Below are 18,196 nucleotides of genomic sequence, written 5' to 3'. Positions count from 1 at the left end.
CTACTGGAGAGACACGATACCAGACTGGAAACTATGCCAGCAGGGTTTAATGAGGCACATTCTCAGAGCAGATTTAAACCTTTTACCTGACTTGCTGCCATCTGTTGAGTGAAAGTAGCAAAAGTAAATAGATATTATTTTATGATCTCTCCTACGTTCTATTGTTACCATGATCGTCCGGTGCTTCTTCAAACTCCGGCTCAGTTTATGGCGTTTCAGGCTCTATAAGGCAAATGTGTAATTTTCATAATTGTGTGCAAACAAGCTCCAACACTATGACATTATAATACTCTGACACTTTACCTCCCTTTGAAGCACTTTAAATACTTTTTTCTCTGATGGTCACTTTATAGCCTACTGGTTTGATCTGAACAAAATCAAACAGCCACTCTTTATACTGGTATAATGTGTTTGGCCAACTAATGTACAGTTAATGTTATTTTGTCATTACTTGTTGTATTGGTGTTCTCATCGTGGTTTAATGTAACTTTGTTTATACTTACTAATAACCTGCCAAGGGATTACAGAGAGAAATGTGCCTGTGGCTATAATCTGGTATATTTACATGTTTATGTTTATTGACGTGAACTCCCTATTTAAATAAACAAAAACAATGAATGTTGTCCTAGTTTCAACAGATGTTTAAAAGGTCTCAAACATCTGCTGTAAGTACAACAGCCACAAACACACGCTCAAAGTCGCCTGTTAACAAACAGCAGGTAGGGTTACTCGTAATTTTTGGTAAAAGCAAAAAAAAAAGAAAAAAGAAACGGTTATTTATTCGGTTTATGTTAAAACATTTAGAAGTGTTAAAATATATGTATATTGATAGCCTATTATGTCATCAAGCCGTCAAATTGTTATGATAATGTCCTTTTTTTTTTTTTTTTTCCTTATTTTCTATACTAGTATGTCGTTCTCGCGCCTGATTGGCTGCCCGGCCGGAAGTAAATATCACGTGGCGCTGCAAATCAGCTGATCCCTTCGTAGACATCTTTACGAGTCACGACTGCGGCGATTAATTCATACCTTCTCCTCTGTGATTTTCGGGTAAAAAAACATATGCATCCATCAGATTATGAGATTTAAACCGTGTGTCCTTAAAGACAGCTTATTTTTTATCTCTTATATTTTCATTTACGTGTTTTATTTTGTCGTTTTTTCCAGCGCAGGCCCGAGCGGATCTTTGACAGCTGCAACCATGGCGCTCAGCGATGCAGACGTACAGAAGCAGGTAAATTCACCCTTGAAATGTGACACAAAATTCAACCTTTTCTGCTCCCCTTACTGTAAGATCACTTGTTTTACGCTGCTTGATGGTCGTATTACAAAATGAATAAGCATTTCTAGAAGCTGTAATATGTCCTGGAAGTCTGAGTGTTGAGATGAATGACATTGAAAGAGCTGTAGGAGGTCGACATTAACACACACAGAGGTGTGTGTGTTGTTGATGATTAATAGCAGTTCAGTACGTATGGATGCTATTAGTTGCAAACATTAGAAGCTGCTTTGAGTCGCCTGTGTAAACACTGAAGATCTGGCTGTGATGGGGAGAGAGGTATTATTTCCAAATGGTCACATGATGAACACATGCCACAGGAGGCCTGATGAGGAAGTTGGGAGTGAGCCACTGTCTGGACTTCTCATTCAGTGGGAAATCTTAGCAAACACTGGAAACAACCTTCAGAGGAGAGCTCATGTAACTCTGCAGAAGTCAAGCACACACAGAGAGTGTTCAGGGATATGGGGGAGATATATATATATATATATATATATGTATATATATATATATATATATATTGGGGGATACTTGGTGAATTTGATGTGAAGTAAAGAAAAAAAAAAATAAAAGTAGGGATGTAAAGATTAATCGATCTAGATTGACACCGTTACTCCGATAAAAAGAATCGCGGTGAATATCGTGGAAGCATCAGCAGCTGTATAGAGCTGGAGGAGGTTGGTTGTGACAGCAGGCGTTACCACGGCAACTGCGAAGACCAAACCAAACCGTACTAGCAAGGCCGTTTGTAGCCCCAAACGAGTGCGAGGGCCAAAGAGATTACGGGATGTGTCGTTGTTTTCACAGACATTTTTTTTTCTCGAAAGGAATCTTTTTCACTCTAATTTTTAAAATAAATCGTGTATCGTAGCGGGAGTTGAGTGAGTCGTTACATCCCTTAAATTTTTTTTTTAAAGTCCAACATATTTCAGGCTTACATGTTTGTACCACTGAAGATGTTTCCTGTTTCTTTCAGGAGGAAGTACAGTTTTGATCTGAAGCTGTTTTTTGTGTGTGTAATTAGGGACAGATCATCATTAAGGCGACAGTCAGCCTTTTTTCATCTATTTACCTTCATTCAGATCAGATGCTGCTTGAAATCACACATTTCTTTGAGCTCCTTTGATTGAAGTGAGGCTAAGTTACTGTTTGTTTTTTGTTTTTGTTGTTGTTAGCTTGCAGCTAACGAGCGTAAACACCTTGTGCACATCAGCTCGTCCATGAGCATGTTTATGGTTTATTATCGGTCTGAAGAGATTGGAAATCACTCATATAGAGCAAGAAGAGTGTACGACAAGGTGTCCTCAGAGGTGCTGTTTGTCAACAGGCAAGGCAGGCAACTGCTTGGGGGCCCCAGACCAGTCGGAGGCCCCTGAGGGCTCAAATAAAAGCAGTAACTCAAAATATGCACGTTTTACAATTACAGTAGGAAACTTCCTCACCACAGTGAGAGAGTGGGCTCACAGCAGGGTGCGGAAATAGTTCAGGGTCTCACTTTTAGACTGCTAAGCAGAAGTGTGCTGAAGGAACGAACTTGCCGTGCCTTCGGTATTTTCAGCTAAGAAGGAACGAGGCTTCACGAAGAAGTTCAACATACGACATTAAAAATGTTTTGTGTGACTTTGAATCGCTCATTTATTGTATTTTTTTCGTCTTCCTTTTCTGCAGATCAAGCACATGATGGCCTTCATTGAACAGGAGGCCAATGAGAAGGCGGAGGAAATTGATGCAAAGGTATAAAAACACGCATTAAATCAGCGGTGGTGGAAGTCTTCGGATGCTTTATTTAAAGCTCCTGTGAAGAGTTTTAAACTGATTATGACACAGACTGATCGCAGAGGTCATATTGAGGCGTTTCAATTCATGTTCAAACATTTGAGAAATGATTCAGATTTATTAAATGTGATCTTTAATGTCTCACACCTGCGACAAGAAGATAAAGCATGAAGATCAGCTGCATGTTAGACATTAGAATAAAGCAGACTCATCTGTCAGTACGGCCTGTAAGGATACAACACAGCACACATATATACAGCCGAGGATCAGTTTAGAGATAAACTGCACCACTTTGTCCACAGGGGGCGCCAAAATCAACACAAAAGTTCCTCTTAGGACTCCTCAGTAAAAGTTTAAATTCTACACTGTAACTAAAAGTTAAGCATCCAAAACTACGTAAGTCAAACTTAATTTAAATGGCCCATTTAAAAACATTACAAAGTGCTTCACAAATTAAATACAAACACAATATTCATACGGGGAGAACATCACAATGTCAAGCAGGGCGAAATTAAGATCAGGAAAAACAAAGTAAGTACAGGAGAGGTTTTGGTTTCATGACGGCTCGTCTGAACTGGGGAGTTTCAGAAGCTTCCTGAAAACGATTCTGCAGACGTGACCGTACACAAGTTACAGTAAATATTGAAATGTTCTCAAGAAGAGAACGAGTACCTAAAATATATATATTTTTTTTTAAATCTAAAAATCACGTCATGCTTCAGACCATAACGAGAATGAATATGTTTTTATATTCTGCCTTTTTTTAAAGTGTGTTAACCGTATAGAGGTTTAGATGGATGTAGAATGTAGAAGTAAATATTTTTACAACAAGAAACGACAAAAATTACAGACTTTTTTTTATCATCCATCTTGAGTTTGATTGGATTCATATCTGTGTGATTTGCTCTGTAGAGACCTTCAGGAACAATGAAGCTGCTGATGATTGGCCGAACCCCTCCTCTGACACGCTTTCCAAAAAAATACTGTGATGGGAAAAATAAGTTTGACTTTTTATTTAACGTAAATAATCAAAACCCAAAACGCTGAAATGAAACTCACTACACACGTTAACCTTAAATAAAACTTAAAATATACTTTGAAGTATATGACTCCAACATGAACACTGTCAAACACGATTTACTCGGTTTATTATAAAGATTAATAATGTTGAAAATATTCTTCCCAATCAGAGTGTGCTGTGTATGACACTCGCCACTAGAGGGCGCTAAAAACCCACGAGAATGATCTGAAAGTCTTTTTCCACTCAGCAGACATTTAACTGATATCTGAAGTGTCATTTTTTTAACCTGTCGTGGACATCAGGCCAGCACACAGCTCAGATACAAAGAAAACTTTTCAACAATGACAAATGAGTTATAAAAATATTCACGTCAATGAAAATGTCCTCTGTAGCTGTTAAAGTTGTTTGAATTTAAAGGAGCATTTTTCTATTTAGGCATTTATTCACAGTTTTACCATCAGCCTGATGGGTGTCACTGTTTCAACAACGTGACACGCTGATTTAGATTTACACACAGATTAAACAACGAAAAGTCTTTCTTATTAAAGGCTCTTTGGTCGTCCTTCAGGCTGATGGGGAGGTGTGAATAATAATCCAAAGAAATGAGTGCATCTGTGGCGGGTTTCTCTCTGAGTGAGCTGTGTCTCCTCCTGCAGGCAGAGGAAGAGTTCAACATCGAGAAGGGCCGTCTGGTGCAGACTCAGAGGCTGAAGATCATGGAGTACTACGAGAAGAAAGAGAAGCAGATCGAGCAGCAGAAGAAAATGTGAGTCGCGGGGAGAGAAAATTAGAGGACACGCGAAGGCTTCCTTTTCCTGACTCGTACCCTTTTTAGAACAACGAAATATCTGTACGCCTGACACTGAGTTTCCCTAATCTCATTACGTCGCTTTCTTCCCCCACAATGACGAGTATTGTAACAAGGCACCAAGCTGTCTCCAATGTTCCCGCACGGACAAACACGGACGTCTAAACGAACCCAATGTGTTTGTGATTTGTCCTTTTTGAACAGCCAAATGTCCAACCTGATGAACCAGGCTCGACTGAAGGTGCTGAAGGCCCGGGATGACATGATCTCGGTGAGCAGACCTTTTTTAAAAAAAAAAAAAAAAAGTTGTACTGGCGAAACACGAGAGGTGGATAGTTTCAGAACGTCTGTGTGTGACCTCAGGAAATGCTGAACGAGGCCCGCCAACGGCTCGGTAACGTCGCCAAAGACCCGGCCAGGTATCCAGCTCTGTTGGACGGCTTGATCTTACAGGTTTGTTTCTCGCTGCGTTATCCGCTCAGTGGACACTTTATTAGATGAAGTAACATTCAGGACTGTCACGTTCATGTTTTTTATATTTTGTGCCGTGATGATTTGAGTTTAAAAACTGATTCCTAATCCTCCGTCCTAACAGGGTTTCTATCAGCTCCTGGAGCCAAAAGTGACCATTCGCTGCCGTAAACAGGACGTGCAGCTGGTCCAGGTGATTGAACGTGTTCAAACTGCATTTTAAATGATTCATGTTGAGGATTTTAAAAAGCCTGAACTGACGATCAACCAAGCCACGAAGCTCCGTTTCAAATCCACCTTTGATGGCTTCAGATCATTTCAGGAAACGCTGTGTCTAAACTGTGTCCACTCGTGTGTATCAGGCGTCCATCCAGAGGAACATTCCCATCTACAAAGCAGCTGTGAAGAACAACCTGGAGGTCCGCATCGACCAGGACAACTTCATCTCTGCAGATGTGTAAGCAGCTGCAGATGTGATTTATAACTCAAAATCAAACTTCCTCCACAGATTTTCTCAACTTCTGTCTGCTGTTGTTTTGTTTTTTTTCAGCTCTGGAGGTGTCGAGCTCTACAACGCTGACGGGAAAATCAAGGTGTCCAACACCCTGGAGAGCAGACTGGAGCTCATGGCTCAGCAGGTAAGGAACAGAAACACAGCTCAGATTTAAAAAAAAAAATAAAAAAATAAAATCAACTCAGTTTTCAGCCTGTTGTTGAACACGACTGTGATTGATCTGTTCTTTACCAACAACTTTTTAATTAAATCTCCCGTGGAGAAGTCCTTGATGTTCTCGGGGCTTATGTCAAATCTCCGAACATCTGAAGAAAAACTAAATTCCTTTTAAATAAGGAGTGCAGTCTTTAATAAATCAGATCAATGAAATGTGGCGGTGATTACATCAGTGAAGCTCAATGATATCCATGTGAAGAGCTGCACGTGGAAGCTCATTATTGTTCTTTTATCCTGTTTGAAACATTTATAACCCGCCCAGGTATCGTCTGTGTGGGAAAGGGTGAAAGCCAAAGATGTACGAGCACGATGCGTTCATGACACTCTGAAACATAATCTCTGAACACTCAGGCCGAAACGCGCTCATGCACTTGGTAGCTTATAAAATCACAAACACGTTTGTGTGGTTTACTTTTTCTTTTATTAGATTTCTTTTTTTTTTCCGTGGTTGTTTTCCAAACTTAAGGTTAAAGGAGCACAATAATCACTTTAGGAAACAAGCAGCTGTTGGGGTCAAATTGAATAAACTCCTAAACAAAGTTTATCCGCTAAAACGAATGCTTTTGACCAAACTAGATTAGCGTAGCTCGCATGTTAGCACAACTTTAAAAACATTTATCAAAAGATGGAGTGTTTGGTCTTCTTCATTTATTGTATGCCACTTTTTCATTCGTCACACACATAAAGCCTGTCGAGTGTACATCCTGTCAAATCAACAATTATAAAACCAACAATAAAACACAACAGTTTATGAATAAGAAAGTTTCATGATCAAGGGTAACATCTACTAGATCAAAAATTACACATGCCTCTTTAAAAAAAAAAGAAAAAAAGATGATCCCTCCTGCGTCTGAACGAGGCTCTCCCAGTGAAGAACAGACTTAGAAACTTTTTTATACCAATTAACTAATTGCTAGAAAAATGCGGCCTAATTTACACATTTGAAAAGCTCAGACATTTTTCTATCAAGAATGAAAAATATGTCAGAGTCTTCCAAACATCTTTTGGTTTTCAGCTCCTGGTTCACAAAAATGTACACTTTTTTTAATTTTTTTTTTTTTACTTTACCAAATAATTGACGGAGAAAACGATTAGCATCACTTAAAAACTCTTTGCTCCTGGGTTCACAGATGATGCCTGAAGTCCGAGTGGCTCTCTTCGGTGCCAACCCGAACCGCAAGTTTCTGGACTGAGGAAGCTCCGCTGTGCTTGAGAAAAACTCCATCTCTCTTTGTTTTTTATTTTGTCACATGAAAGACGTCATTCCTCTTGTCTGTGAAACCGTTTTCTGAAGCGAAAGAGACGCAATCGTTGTTGTGTGATTCATGTATTGCTGTATATTTCTGTGCATTGAGGGACATCCTAGAAGCTGTAATGCAACATTACAGACGTGCATACTTCATTCTGCACAGTTGTAATGACTCATTTACTTTACTGCTGCCCGTTCATCGGTTCTGAGTTTACGCTGATTAGTCAGGCACGATGTGATTGGCTGGATGTTTAACACGTTGTGCTCTAATCGGACCAGATTTCATTACATACAAAACATCTTTGTCTTTCCATTTTCACAGTTACATAACCTTTACCCCACAATATAAGTTGTATGGGACATTGTGTTGCTAATGGGTGTCTGCTCCAACCAATCACAGTGGGGGAAAAAACAGCATCTTTAAGACAAAACTGGAGGGTGCACATGACCTCAAAGAGTTAATTTATTGATTTCATGAATTAAGTGTTGCGAGTTACCATTCCAGAGGGTGCACTTGTATGTATATGAGGTTTACAGATTAAATTATGCAGATGTGTGGTTGTTTTGTTTCTTGTTTTTTTGTCTTTTCTTTCGTCGATTGTGTTTGAAACTGAAAATGTATTATTGTGAAAATGTAAAACCTTAATAAAATATAAATCAGTATCTTTTTCTGCCTTTTTTTTGTTGCTGAGAGATTTACAGTTTTTCTTCAGTTTTTTTTTTTTAACTTAAATTCGCATCACTGGTCATTCATGCTTTATTCATTAGTTTATCACATGGTATTTGTCAGACAAAAATGCCCCAATTATCCTGTTCCTGGGAGGACTTTGCTGATGAGCCAGAGTGAAAGCGGAAGTTTATGTGGAAAACAAGCAAAGTCTTCTGACAAGACAGCAGGGCTGGGACATCGGACAGAAGAGGCTCCTTTTACAAGTAAGTCTGTGACATTTTAAAGTGATTAGATTCGTTTTTAAGATGCTTGTTTGGTTTTGTTTAAAGAATGTGTTCATTATTCTCTTAAACTCCATTCATGTCAAGGTTTATTTTAACCAGGAAAGAGGTCATGTTAGGGCTACTGAATGGTCTCTGTCAACACTAATGCAATCTGAGCAGCGTGTAATCGTGTTGATGACATTAAAAGAAGTTTGTCAAATATATCTACCCACTAATAAAAACGAAAGCAGAACTTCCGACGAGGAGGAAGAAGTTTAATGTCATTACTTTATGTGTAACACAGTCTTTCTATCTTTACAGAAGAAAATACAGTCATTCCACTCTCCCTGTAAAGGGTGTGTGATGATGTTGTAGCTCCCTCCTATGGCGCATACAAACATGGTGCTTTTACTCCAGGCTGTGGTCATTATTGTGTCCCTCCTGTGGTTTGTAAGAGATACTGAAGCGATGCCTGACCCTGCTCAGAGGGAGCTGCTGATGCATCAGGAGGCATCTAAACAGACGGGAGGCAGAGTGACCCTGACACCGACTGAACAGAAGCTGGATGCTTACCTCCATCGATTAAAGGAGCAGGAGACATCTGCTGCCCAGTTCCTACCTGCTATTCACTTCTTCAAAGCCAAGCCGCTCATTGAGAAGAGCTCAATCTTCAAACTGCTGCAGGGGATGCCTAAAGGTCAGAATACAATCGTGTTGTATATGTGTATGGGTGGGGTGTGTGTGTGGATTTGTGTCTGTATCCATGTGTGTAGTGTGGTCTGTACAAAACTATTCAAAAAAAAGGTAAAAAGCAAAACAATAGTAACAGAAAAAAACATACGAAAAATGAAAAACACTTAAATATGTGTCAAAAGAAAAATTAAATAAATAGCTATGTAAGAAAGAAAACGATATAAAATATAAAAAATCGACATACATACCTGTCGAAAAACTGAAAAAAACGACATACATACCTGTCGAAAAATGTTAAAAAAACGACATACATACCTATGTCGAAAAAGTAAAAAAAACGACATACATACCTATGTCGAAAAATGTTAAAAAAACGACATACATACCTATGTCGAATAAGTGAAAAAACGACACACATACCTATGTCGAAAAATATAAACAAAACGACATACATACCTATGTCGAAAAATATTTACAAAATGACATACATACCTATGTCGAATGAGTGAAAAAAATGACATACATACCTATGTCGAAAAATATAAAAAAACCACATACATACCTATGTCGAAAAAGTAAAAAAAATGACATAAATACCTATGTCGAAAAGAGTAAAAAAAACACATACATACCTATGTCGAAAAGAGTAAAGAAAACCACATACATACCTATGTCGAAAAAGTGAAAAAAACGACACACATACCTATGTCGAAAAAGTGAAAAAACGACATACATACCTATGTCGAAAAATAATAAAAAACCACATAAATACCTATGTCGAAAAGAGTAAAAAAAACACATACATACCTATGTCGAAAAGAGTAAAAAAAAACACATACATACCTATGTCGAAAAAGTGAAAAAACGACACACATACCTATGTCGAAAAAGTGAAAAAACGACATACATACCTATGTCGAAAAATATAAAAAAAACGACATACATACCTATGTCGAAAAAGTAAAAAAAACGACATACATACCTATGTCGAAAGACTGAAAAAAACGACATACATACCTATGTCGAATAAGTGAAAAAACGACACACATACCTATGTCGAAAAATATAAACAAAACGACATACATACCTATGTCGAAAAATATTTACAAAATGACATACATACCTATGTCGAATGAGTGAAAAAAATGACATACATACCTATGTCGAAAAATATAAAAAAACCACATACATACCTATGTCGAAAAAGTAAAAAAATGACATACATACCTATGTCGAAAAATAGTAAAAAACCACATAAATACCTATGTCGAAAAGAGTAAAAAAAACACATACATACCTATGTCGAAAAGAGTAAAAAAACCCACATACATACCTATGTCGAAAAAGTGAAAAAAACGACACACATACCTATGTCGAAAAAGTGAAAAAACGACATACATACCTATGTCGAAAAATATTTAAAAAACCACATACATACCTATGTCGAAAAAGTTAAAAAAACGACATACATACCTATGTCGAAAGACTGAAAAAAACAACATACATACCTATGTCGAATAAGTGAAAAAACGACACACATACCAATGTCGAAAAATATAAAAAAACGACATACATACCTATGTCGAAACATTTTTAAAAAATGACATACATACCTATGTCGAATGAGTGAAAGAAATGACATACATACCTATGTCGAAAAATATATAAAAAACGACATAAATACCTATGTCGAAAAATATAAAAAAACGACACACATACCTGTGTCGAAAAAGTGAAAAAAACGACATACATACCTATGTCGAAAAAGTGAAAAAAATGACATACATACCTATGTTGAATAAGTGAAAAAACGACATACATACCTATGTCGAATAAGTGAAATAAACTACATACATACCTATGTCGAATGAGTGAAAAAAATGACATACATACCTATGTCGAAAAAGTGAAAAAAACGACATACATACCTATGTCGAAAAAGTAAAAAAAACGACATACATACCTATGTCGAAAAATGTTAAAAAAACGACATACATACCTATGTCGAATAAGTGAAAAAACGACACACATACCTATGTCGAAAAATATAAACAAAACGACATACATACCTATGTCGAAAAATATTTACAAAATGACATACATACCTATGTCAAATGAGTGAAAAAAATGACATACATACCTATGTCGAAAAATATAAAAAAACCACATACATACGTATGTCGAAAAATGTTAAAAAAACGACATACATACCTATGTCGAATAAGTGAAAAAACGACACACATACCTATGTCGAAAAATATAAACAAAACGACATACATACCTATGTCGAAAGACTGAAAAAAACGGCATACATACCTATGTCGAATGAGTGAAAAAAATGACATACATACCTATGTCGAAAAATATAAAAAAACCACATACATACCTATGTCGAAAAAGTAAAAAAAATGACATAAATACCTATGTCGAAAAGAGTAAAAAAAACACATACATACCTATGTCGAAAAGAGTAAAAAAAACCACATACATACCTATGTCGAAAGACTGAAAAAAACGGCATACATACCTATGTCGAATAAGTGAAAAAACGACACACATACCTATGTCGAAAAATATAAAAAAACCACATACATACCTATGTCGAAAAATATTTACGAAATGACATACATACCTATGTCGAATGAGTTAAAAAAATGACATACATACCTATGTCGAAAAATATAAAAAAACCACATACATACCTATGTCGAAAAAGTAAAAAAAATGACATACATACCTATGTCGAAAAATATTAAAAAACCACATAAATACCTATGTCGAAAAGAGTAAAAAAAACACATACATGCCTATGTCGAAAAGAGTAAAAAAACCACATACATACCTATGTCGAAAAAGTGAAAAAAACGACACACATACCTATGTCGAAAAAGTGAAAAAACGACATACATACCTATGTCGAAAAATATAAAAAAAAACCACATACATACCTATGTCGAAAAAGTAAAAAAAACGACATACATACCTATGTCGAAAGACTGAAAAAAACGACATACATACCTATGTCGAATAAGTGAAAAAACGACACACATACCTATGTCGAAAAATATAAACAAAACGACATACATACCTATGTCGAAAAATATTTACAAAATGACATACATACCTATGTCGAATGAGTGAAAAAAATGACATACATACCTATGTCGAAAAATATAAAAAAACCACATACATACCTATGTCGAAAAAGTAAAAAAAATGACATACATACCTATGTCGAAAAATAGTAAAAAACCACAAATACCTATGTCGAAAAGAGTAAAAAAAACACATACATACCTATGTCGAAAAAGTGAAAAAAACGACACACATACCTATGTCGAAAAAGTGAAAAAACGACATACATACCTATGTCGAAAAATATTAAAAAAACGACATACATACCTATGTCGAAAAAGTAAAAAAAACGACATACATACCTATGTCGAAAGACTGAAAAAAACGACATACATACCTATGTCGAATAAGTGAAAAAACGACACACATACCAATGTCGAAAAACATAAAAAAACCACATACATACCTATGTCGAAAAATATAAAAAAACGACATAAATACCTATGTCGAAAAATATAAAAAAACGACACACATACCTGTGTCGAAAAAGTTAAAAAAACCACATACATACCTATGTCGAATAAGTGAAAAAAACTACATACATACCTATGTCGAATGAGTGAAAAAAATGACATACATACCTATGTCGGAAAAATCAAAAAAAGACATACATACCTATGTCGAAAAATACAAAAAAACGGCATACATACCTATGTCGAAAAAGTGAAAAAAACGACATACATACCTATGTCGAAGAAGTGAAAAAACGACATACATACCTATGTCGAAAAAATGAAAAAAAGACATACATACCTATGTCGAAAAAGTGAAAAAAACGACACACATACCTATGTCGAAAAAGTAAAAAAAACGACATACATACCTATGTCGACAGACTGAAAAAAACGACATACATACCTATGTCGAAAAAGTGAAAAAACGACATACATACCTATGTCGAAAAAGTGAAAAAAACGACATAAATACCTATGTCGAAAAAGTGAAAAAAACGACATACATACCTATGTCGAAAAATAAAAAAAAAGACATACATACCTATGTCGAAAAATATAAAAAAACGACACACATACCTATGTTGAAAAATTGACAAAAATGACATACATACCTATGTCGAAAAAAAAAAAAAACGGCATACATACCTATGTCGAAAAAAAAAAAAAACGGCATACATACCTATGTCGAAAAATAAAAAAATACCGCTGAAATACTCATGTCGAAAAATATAAAAAAACGACATACATACCTATGTCGAAAAAGTGAAAAAACGACACACATACCTATGTCGAAAAAGTGAAAAAACGACATACATACCTATGTCGAAAAATATAAAAAAACGACATACATGCCTATGTCGAAAAATATAAAAAAACGACATAAATACCTATATCGAAGAAGTGAAAAAAACGACATACATACCTATGACGCAAAATATAAAAAAACGACGTACATACCTATGTCGAAAAAGTGAAAAAACGACATACATACCTATGTCGAAAAAAATGAAAAAAACGACATACATACCTATGTCGAAAAATATTTTAAAAATGACATTCATACCTATGTCGAAGAATATAAAAAAACGACAAACATACCTATGTCGAAAAAGTGAAAAAAACGACATACATACCTGTCGAAAAATATAAAAAACGACATACATACCTATGTCGAAAAAGTAAAAAAACGACATACATACCTATGTCCATAAAATGAGAAAACGACATACATACCTATGTCGAAGAAGTGAAAAAAACGACATACATACCTATGACACAAAATATAAAAAAACGACATACTATGTCGAAAAATATAAAAAAACGACATACATACCTATGTCGAATAAGTGAAAAAACGACACAAATACCTATGTCGAAGAATATAAAAAAATGACATACATACCTATGTCGAAAAAGTGAAAAAACGACATACATACCTATGTCGAAAAAGTGAAAAAAACGATATAAATACCTATGTCGAAAAAGTGAAAAAAACGACATACATACCTATGTCGAAAAATAAAAAAAACGACATACATACCTATGTCGAAAAATATAAAAAAACGACATGAATACCTATGTCGAAAAATATAAAAAAACAACATACATACCTATGTCGAAAAAGTGAAAAAACGACATACATACCTATGTCGAAGAAGTGAAAAAAACGACATACATACCTATGACGCAAAATATAAAAAAACGACATAAATACCTATGTCGAAAAAATTGACAAAAACGACATACATACCTATGTCGAAAAATATAAAAATCGACATACATACCTATGTCGAAAAATATAAAAAAACGACATACATACCTATGTCGAAAAAGTAAAAAAACGACATACATACCTATGTCGAAAAAGTAAAAAAACGACATACATACCTATGTCGATAAAATGAGAAAACGACATACATACCTATGTCAAAGAAGTTAAAAAAACGACATACATACCTATGACACAAAATATAAAAAAACGACATAAATACCTATGTCGAAAAATATAAAAAACGACATACATACCTATGTCGAAAAATATAAAAAAACGACATACATACCTATGTCGAAAAAGTGAAAAAAAACGACATACATACCTATGTCGAAAAATATAAAAAAAACGACATACATACCTATGTCGAAAAATATAAAAAAACGACATAAATACCTCTGTCGAAAAATATAAAAAAACAACATACATACCTATGTCGAAGAAGTGAAAAAAACGACATACATACCTATGACGCAAAATATAAAAAAACGACATAAATACCTATGTCGAAAAAATTGACAAAAACGACATACATACCTATGTCGAAAAATATAAAAAACGACATACATACCTATGTCGAAAAATATAAAAAAACGACATACATACCTATGTCGAAAAAGTAAAAAAACGACATACATACCTATGTCCATAAAATGAGAAAACGACATACATACCTATGTCGAAGAAGTGAAAAAAACGACATACATACCTATGACTCAAAATATAAAAAAACGACATACATACCTATGTCGAAAAAAGTGAAAAAACGACATACATACCTATGTCGAAAAAGTGAAAAAACGACATACCTAACTATGTCGAAAAAAATTAAAAAAACGACATACATACCTATGTCGAAAAATATTTTAAAAATGACATTCATACCTATGTCGAAAAATATAACAAAACGACAAACATACCTATGTCGAAAAAGTGAAAAAAACGAAATACATACCTATGTCGAAAAATATAAAAAAAAGACACACATACCTATGTTGAAAAATTGACAAAAACGACATACATACCTATGTCGAAAAATAAAAAAAATGACATACATACCTATGTCGAAAAAGTGAAAAAAACGACACACATACCTGTGTCGAAAAAGTGAAAAAAACGACATAAATACCTATGTCGAAAAAGTTAAAAAAACGACATACATACCTTTGTCGAAGAAGTGAAAAAATGACATACATACCTATGTCGAAAAATATAAAAAAAACGACATACATACCTATGTCGAAAAATATTTAAAAAATGACATACATACCTATGTCAAATAAATGAAAAAACGACATACATACCTATGTCGAAGAAGTGAAAAAACGACATACATACCTTGAAAAATATTTAAAAAATGACATACATACCTATGTTGAATCAGTAAAAAAACAACATACATACCTATGTCGAAAAATATAAAAAAACAACATACATACCTATGTCGAAAATTATAAAAAAACGACACACATACCTGTGTCGAAAAAGTGAAAAAAACGACATAAATACCTATGTCGAAAAAGTGAAAAAAACGACATACATACCTATGTCGAAAAAGTGAAAAAAACGACATACATTCCTATGTCGAAAAATAAAAAAAACGACATACATACCTATGTCGAAAAATATAAAAAAAAGATATAAATACCTATGTCGAAAAATATAAAAAAACAACATACATACCTATGTCGAAAAACATAAAAAAACGACATACATACCTATGTCGAAAAATTGAAAAAAATGACATACATACCTATGTCGAAAAAGTGAAAAAAATGACATACATACCTATGTCGAGAAAGTGAAAAAAACGACATAAATACCTATGTCGAAAAAGTGAAAAAAACGACATACATACCTATGTCAAAAAATAAAAAAAACGACATACATACCTATGTCGAAAAATACAAAAAAACGACATGAATACCTGTCGAAAAATATAAAAAAACAACATACATACCTATGTCGAAAAAGTGAAAAAACGACATACATACCTATGTCGAAAAAGTGAAAAAAACGACACACATACCTGTGTCGAAAAAGTGAAAAAAACGACATAAATACCTATGTCGAAAAAGTTAAAAAAACGACATACATACCTTTGTCGAAGAAGTGAAAAAATGACATACATACCTATGTCGAAAAATATAAAAAAAACGACATACATACCTATGTCGAAAAATATTTAAAAAATGACATACATACCTATGTCAAATAAATGAAAAAACGACATACATACCTATGTCGAAGAAGTGAAAAAACGACATACATACCTTGAAAAATATTTAAAAAATGACATACATACCTATGTTGAATCAGTAAAAAAACAACATACATACCTATGTCGAAAAATATAAAAAAACGACATACATACCTATGTCGAAAATTATAAAAAAACGACACACATACCTGTGTCGAAAAAGTGAAAAAAACGACATAAATACCTATGTCGAAAAAGTGAAAAAAACGACATACATACCTATGTCGAAAAAGTGAAAAAAACGACATACATTCCTATGTCGAAAAATAAAAAAAACGACATACATACCTATGTCGAAAAATATAAAAAAAAGATATAAATACCTATGTCGAAAAATATAAAAAAACAACATACATACCTATGTCGAAAAAGTGAAAAAACGACATACATACCTATGTCGAAGAAGTGAAAAAAACGACATACATACCTATGACGCAAAATATAAAAAAACGACATAAATACCTATGTCGAAAAAATTGACACAAACGACATACATACCTGTCGAAAAATATAAACGAAATACATACCTATGTCGAAAAATATAAAAAAACGACATACATACCTATGTCGAAAAAGTAAAAAAAACGACATACATACCCATGACACAAAATATAAAAAAACGACATACATACCTATGTCCATAAAATGAGAAAACGACATACATACCTATGTCGAAGAAGTGAAAAAAACGACATACATACCTATGACACAAAATATAAAAAAACGACATACTATGTCGAAAAATATAGAAAAACGACATACATACCTATGTCGAATAAGTGAAAAAACGACACAAATACCTATGTCGAAGAATATAAAAAAACGACATACATACCTATGTCGAAAAAGTGAAAAAACGACATACATACCTATGTCGAAAAAGTGAAAAAAACGATATAAATACCTATGTCGAAAAAGTGAAAAAAACGACATACATACCTATGTCGAAAAATTGAAAAAAATGACATACATACCTATGTCGAAAAAGTGAAAAAAATGACATACATACCTATGTCGAGAAAGTGAAAAAAACGACATAAATACCTATGTCGAAAAAGTGAAAAAAACGACATACATACCTATGTCAAAAAATAAAAAAAACGACATACATACCTATGTCGAAAAATATAAAAAAACGACATGAATACCTATGTCGAAAAATATAAAAAAACAACATACATACCTATGTCGAAAAAGTGAAAAAACGACATACATACCTATGTCGAAGAAGAGAAAAAAACGACATACATACCTATGACGCAAAATATAAAAAAACGACATAAATACCTATGTCGAAAAATATAAAAATCGACATACATACCTATGTCGAAAAATATAAAAAAACGACATACATACCTATGTCGAAAAAGTAAAAAAACGACATACATACCTATGTCGAAAAAGTAAAAAAACGACATACATACCTATGTCGATAAAATGAGAAAACGACATACATACCTATGTCAAAGAAGTTAAAAAAACGACATACATACCTATGACACAAAATATAAAAAAACGACATAAATACCTATGTCGAAAAATATAAAAAACGACATAAATACCTATGTCGAAAAATATAAAAAACGACATACATACCTATGTCGAAAAATATAAA

The 18,196-nt window shown here is 34.1% G+C and overlaps 1 protein-coding gene and 2 long non-coding RNA genes across 3 annotated transcripts; 2 read left to right on the top strand and 1 right to left on the bottom strand.

Annotated features, from left to right (window-relative positions):
* The first annotated feature begins 957 nt into the window (after positions 1–957).
* Positions 958–7,997, top strand: atp6v1e1b (ATPase H+ transporting V1 subunit E1b). Its single transcript, XM_079334996.1, has 10 exons — positions 958–1,050; positions 1,168–1,234; positions 2,948–3,013; positions 4,733–4,842; positions 5,089–5,155; positions 5,248–5,337; positions 5,480–5,548; positions 5,718–5,812; positions 5,906–5,993; positions 7,216–7,997. Exons 2-10 carry the CDS (start codon positions 1,202–1,204, stop codon positions 7,276–7,278), a joined length of 681 nt encoding a protein of 226 aa, XP_079191122.1. The 5' UTR covers positions 958–1,050; positions 1,168–1,201; the 3' UTR covers positions 7,279–7,997.
* LOC306817805 lies at positions 7,894–9,182 on the bottom strand. Its single transcript, XR_013778075.1, has 2 exons — positions 8,887–9,182; positions 7,894–8,781 (listed from the first exon to the last, which is right to left on the bottom strand). It is a non-coding gene; the product is annotated as an uncharacterized lncRNA (long non-coding RNA).
* A 6,658-nt stretch (positions 9,183–15,840) lies between these two features.
* Positions 15,841–17,777, top strand: LOC306817807. The gene is made up of 2 exons (XR_013778077.1): positions 15,841–16,122; positions 17,500–17,777. It is a non-coding gene; the product is annotated as an uncharacterized lncRNA (long non-coding RNA).
* Positions 17,778–18,196: the final 419 nt, after the last annotated feature.

Source organism: Symphodus melops, assembly GCF_947650265.1.
Source record: "Symphodus melops genome assembly, chromosome: 22".
Taxonomy (NCBI): Eukaryota; Metazoa; Chordata; class Actinopteri; order Labriformes; family Labridae; genus Symphodus; species Symphodus melops.
The sequence above is the reverse complement of the archived record's forward strand: the minus strand, read 5'-3'. Positions and strand labels throughout refer to the sequence as shown.

Bases quoted from the DNA above. Each gene is read 5' to 3' on its own strand.
- atp6v1e1b (XM_079334996.1), top strand. From the start codon at position 1,202: ATGGCGCTCAGCGATGCAGACGTACAGAAGCAG. The intron at 1,235-2,947 runs GTAAATTCACCC...CCTTTTCTGCAG, and splicing joins ATGCAGACGTACAGAAGCAG to ATCAAGCACATGATGGCCTT. The intron at 5,813-5,905 runs GTAAGCAGCTGC...GTTTTTTTTCAG, and splicing joins AACTTCATCTCTGCAGATGT to CTCTGGAGGTGTCGAGCTCT.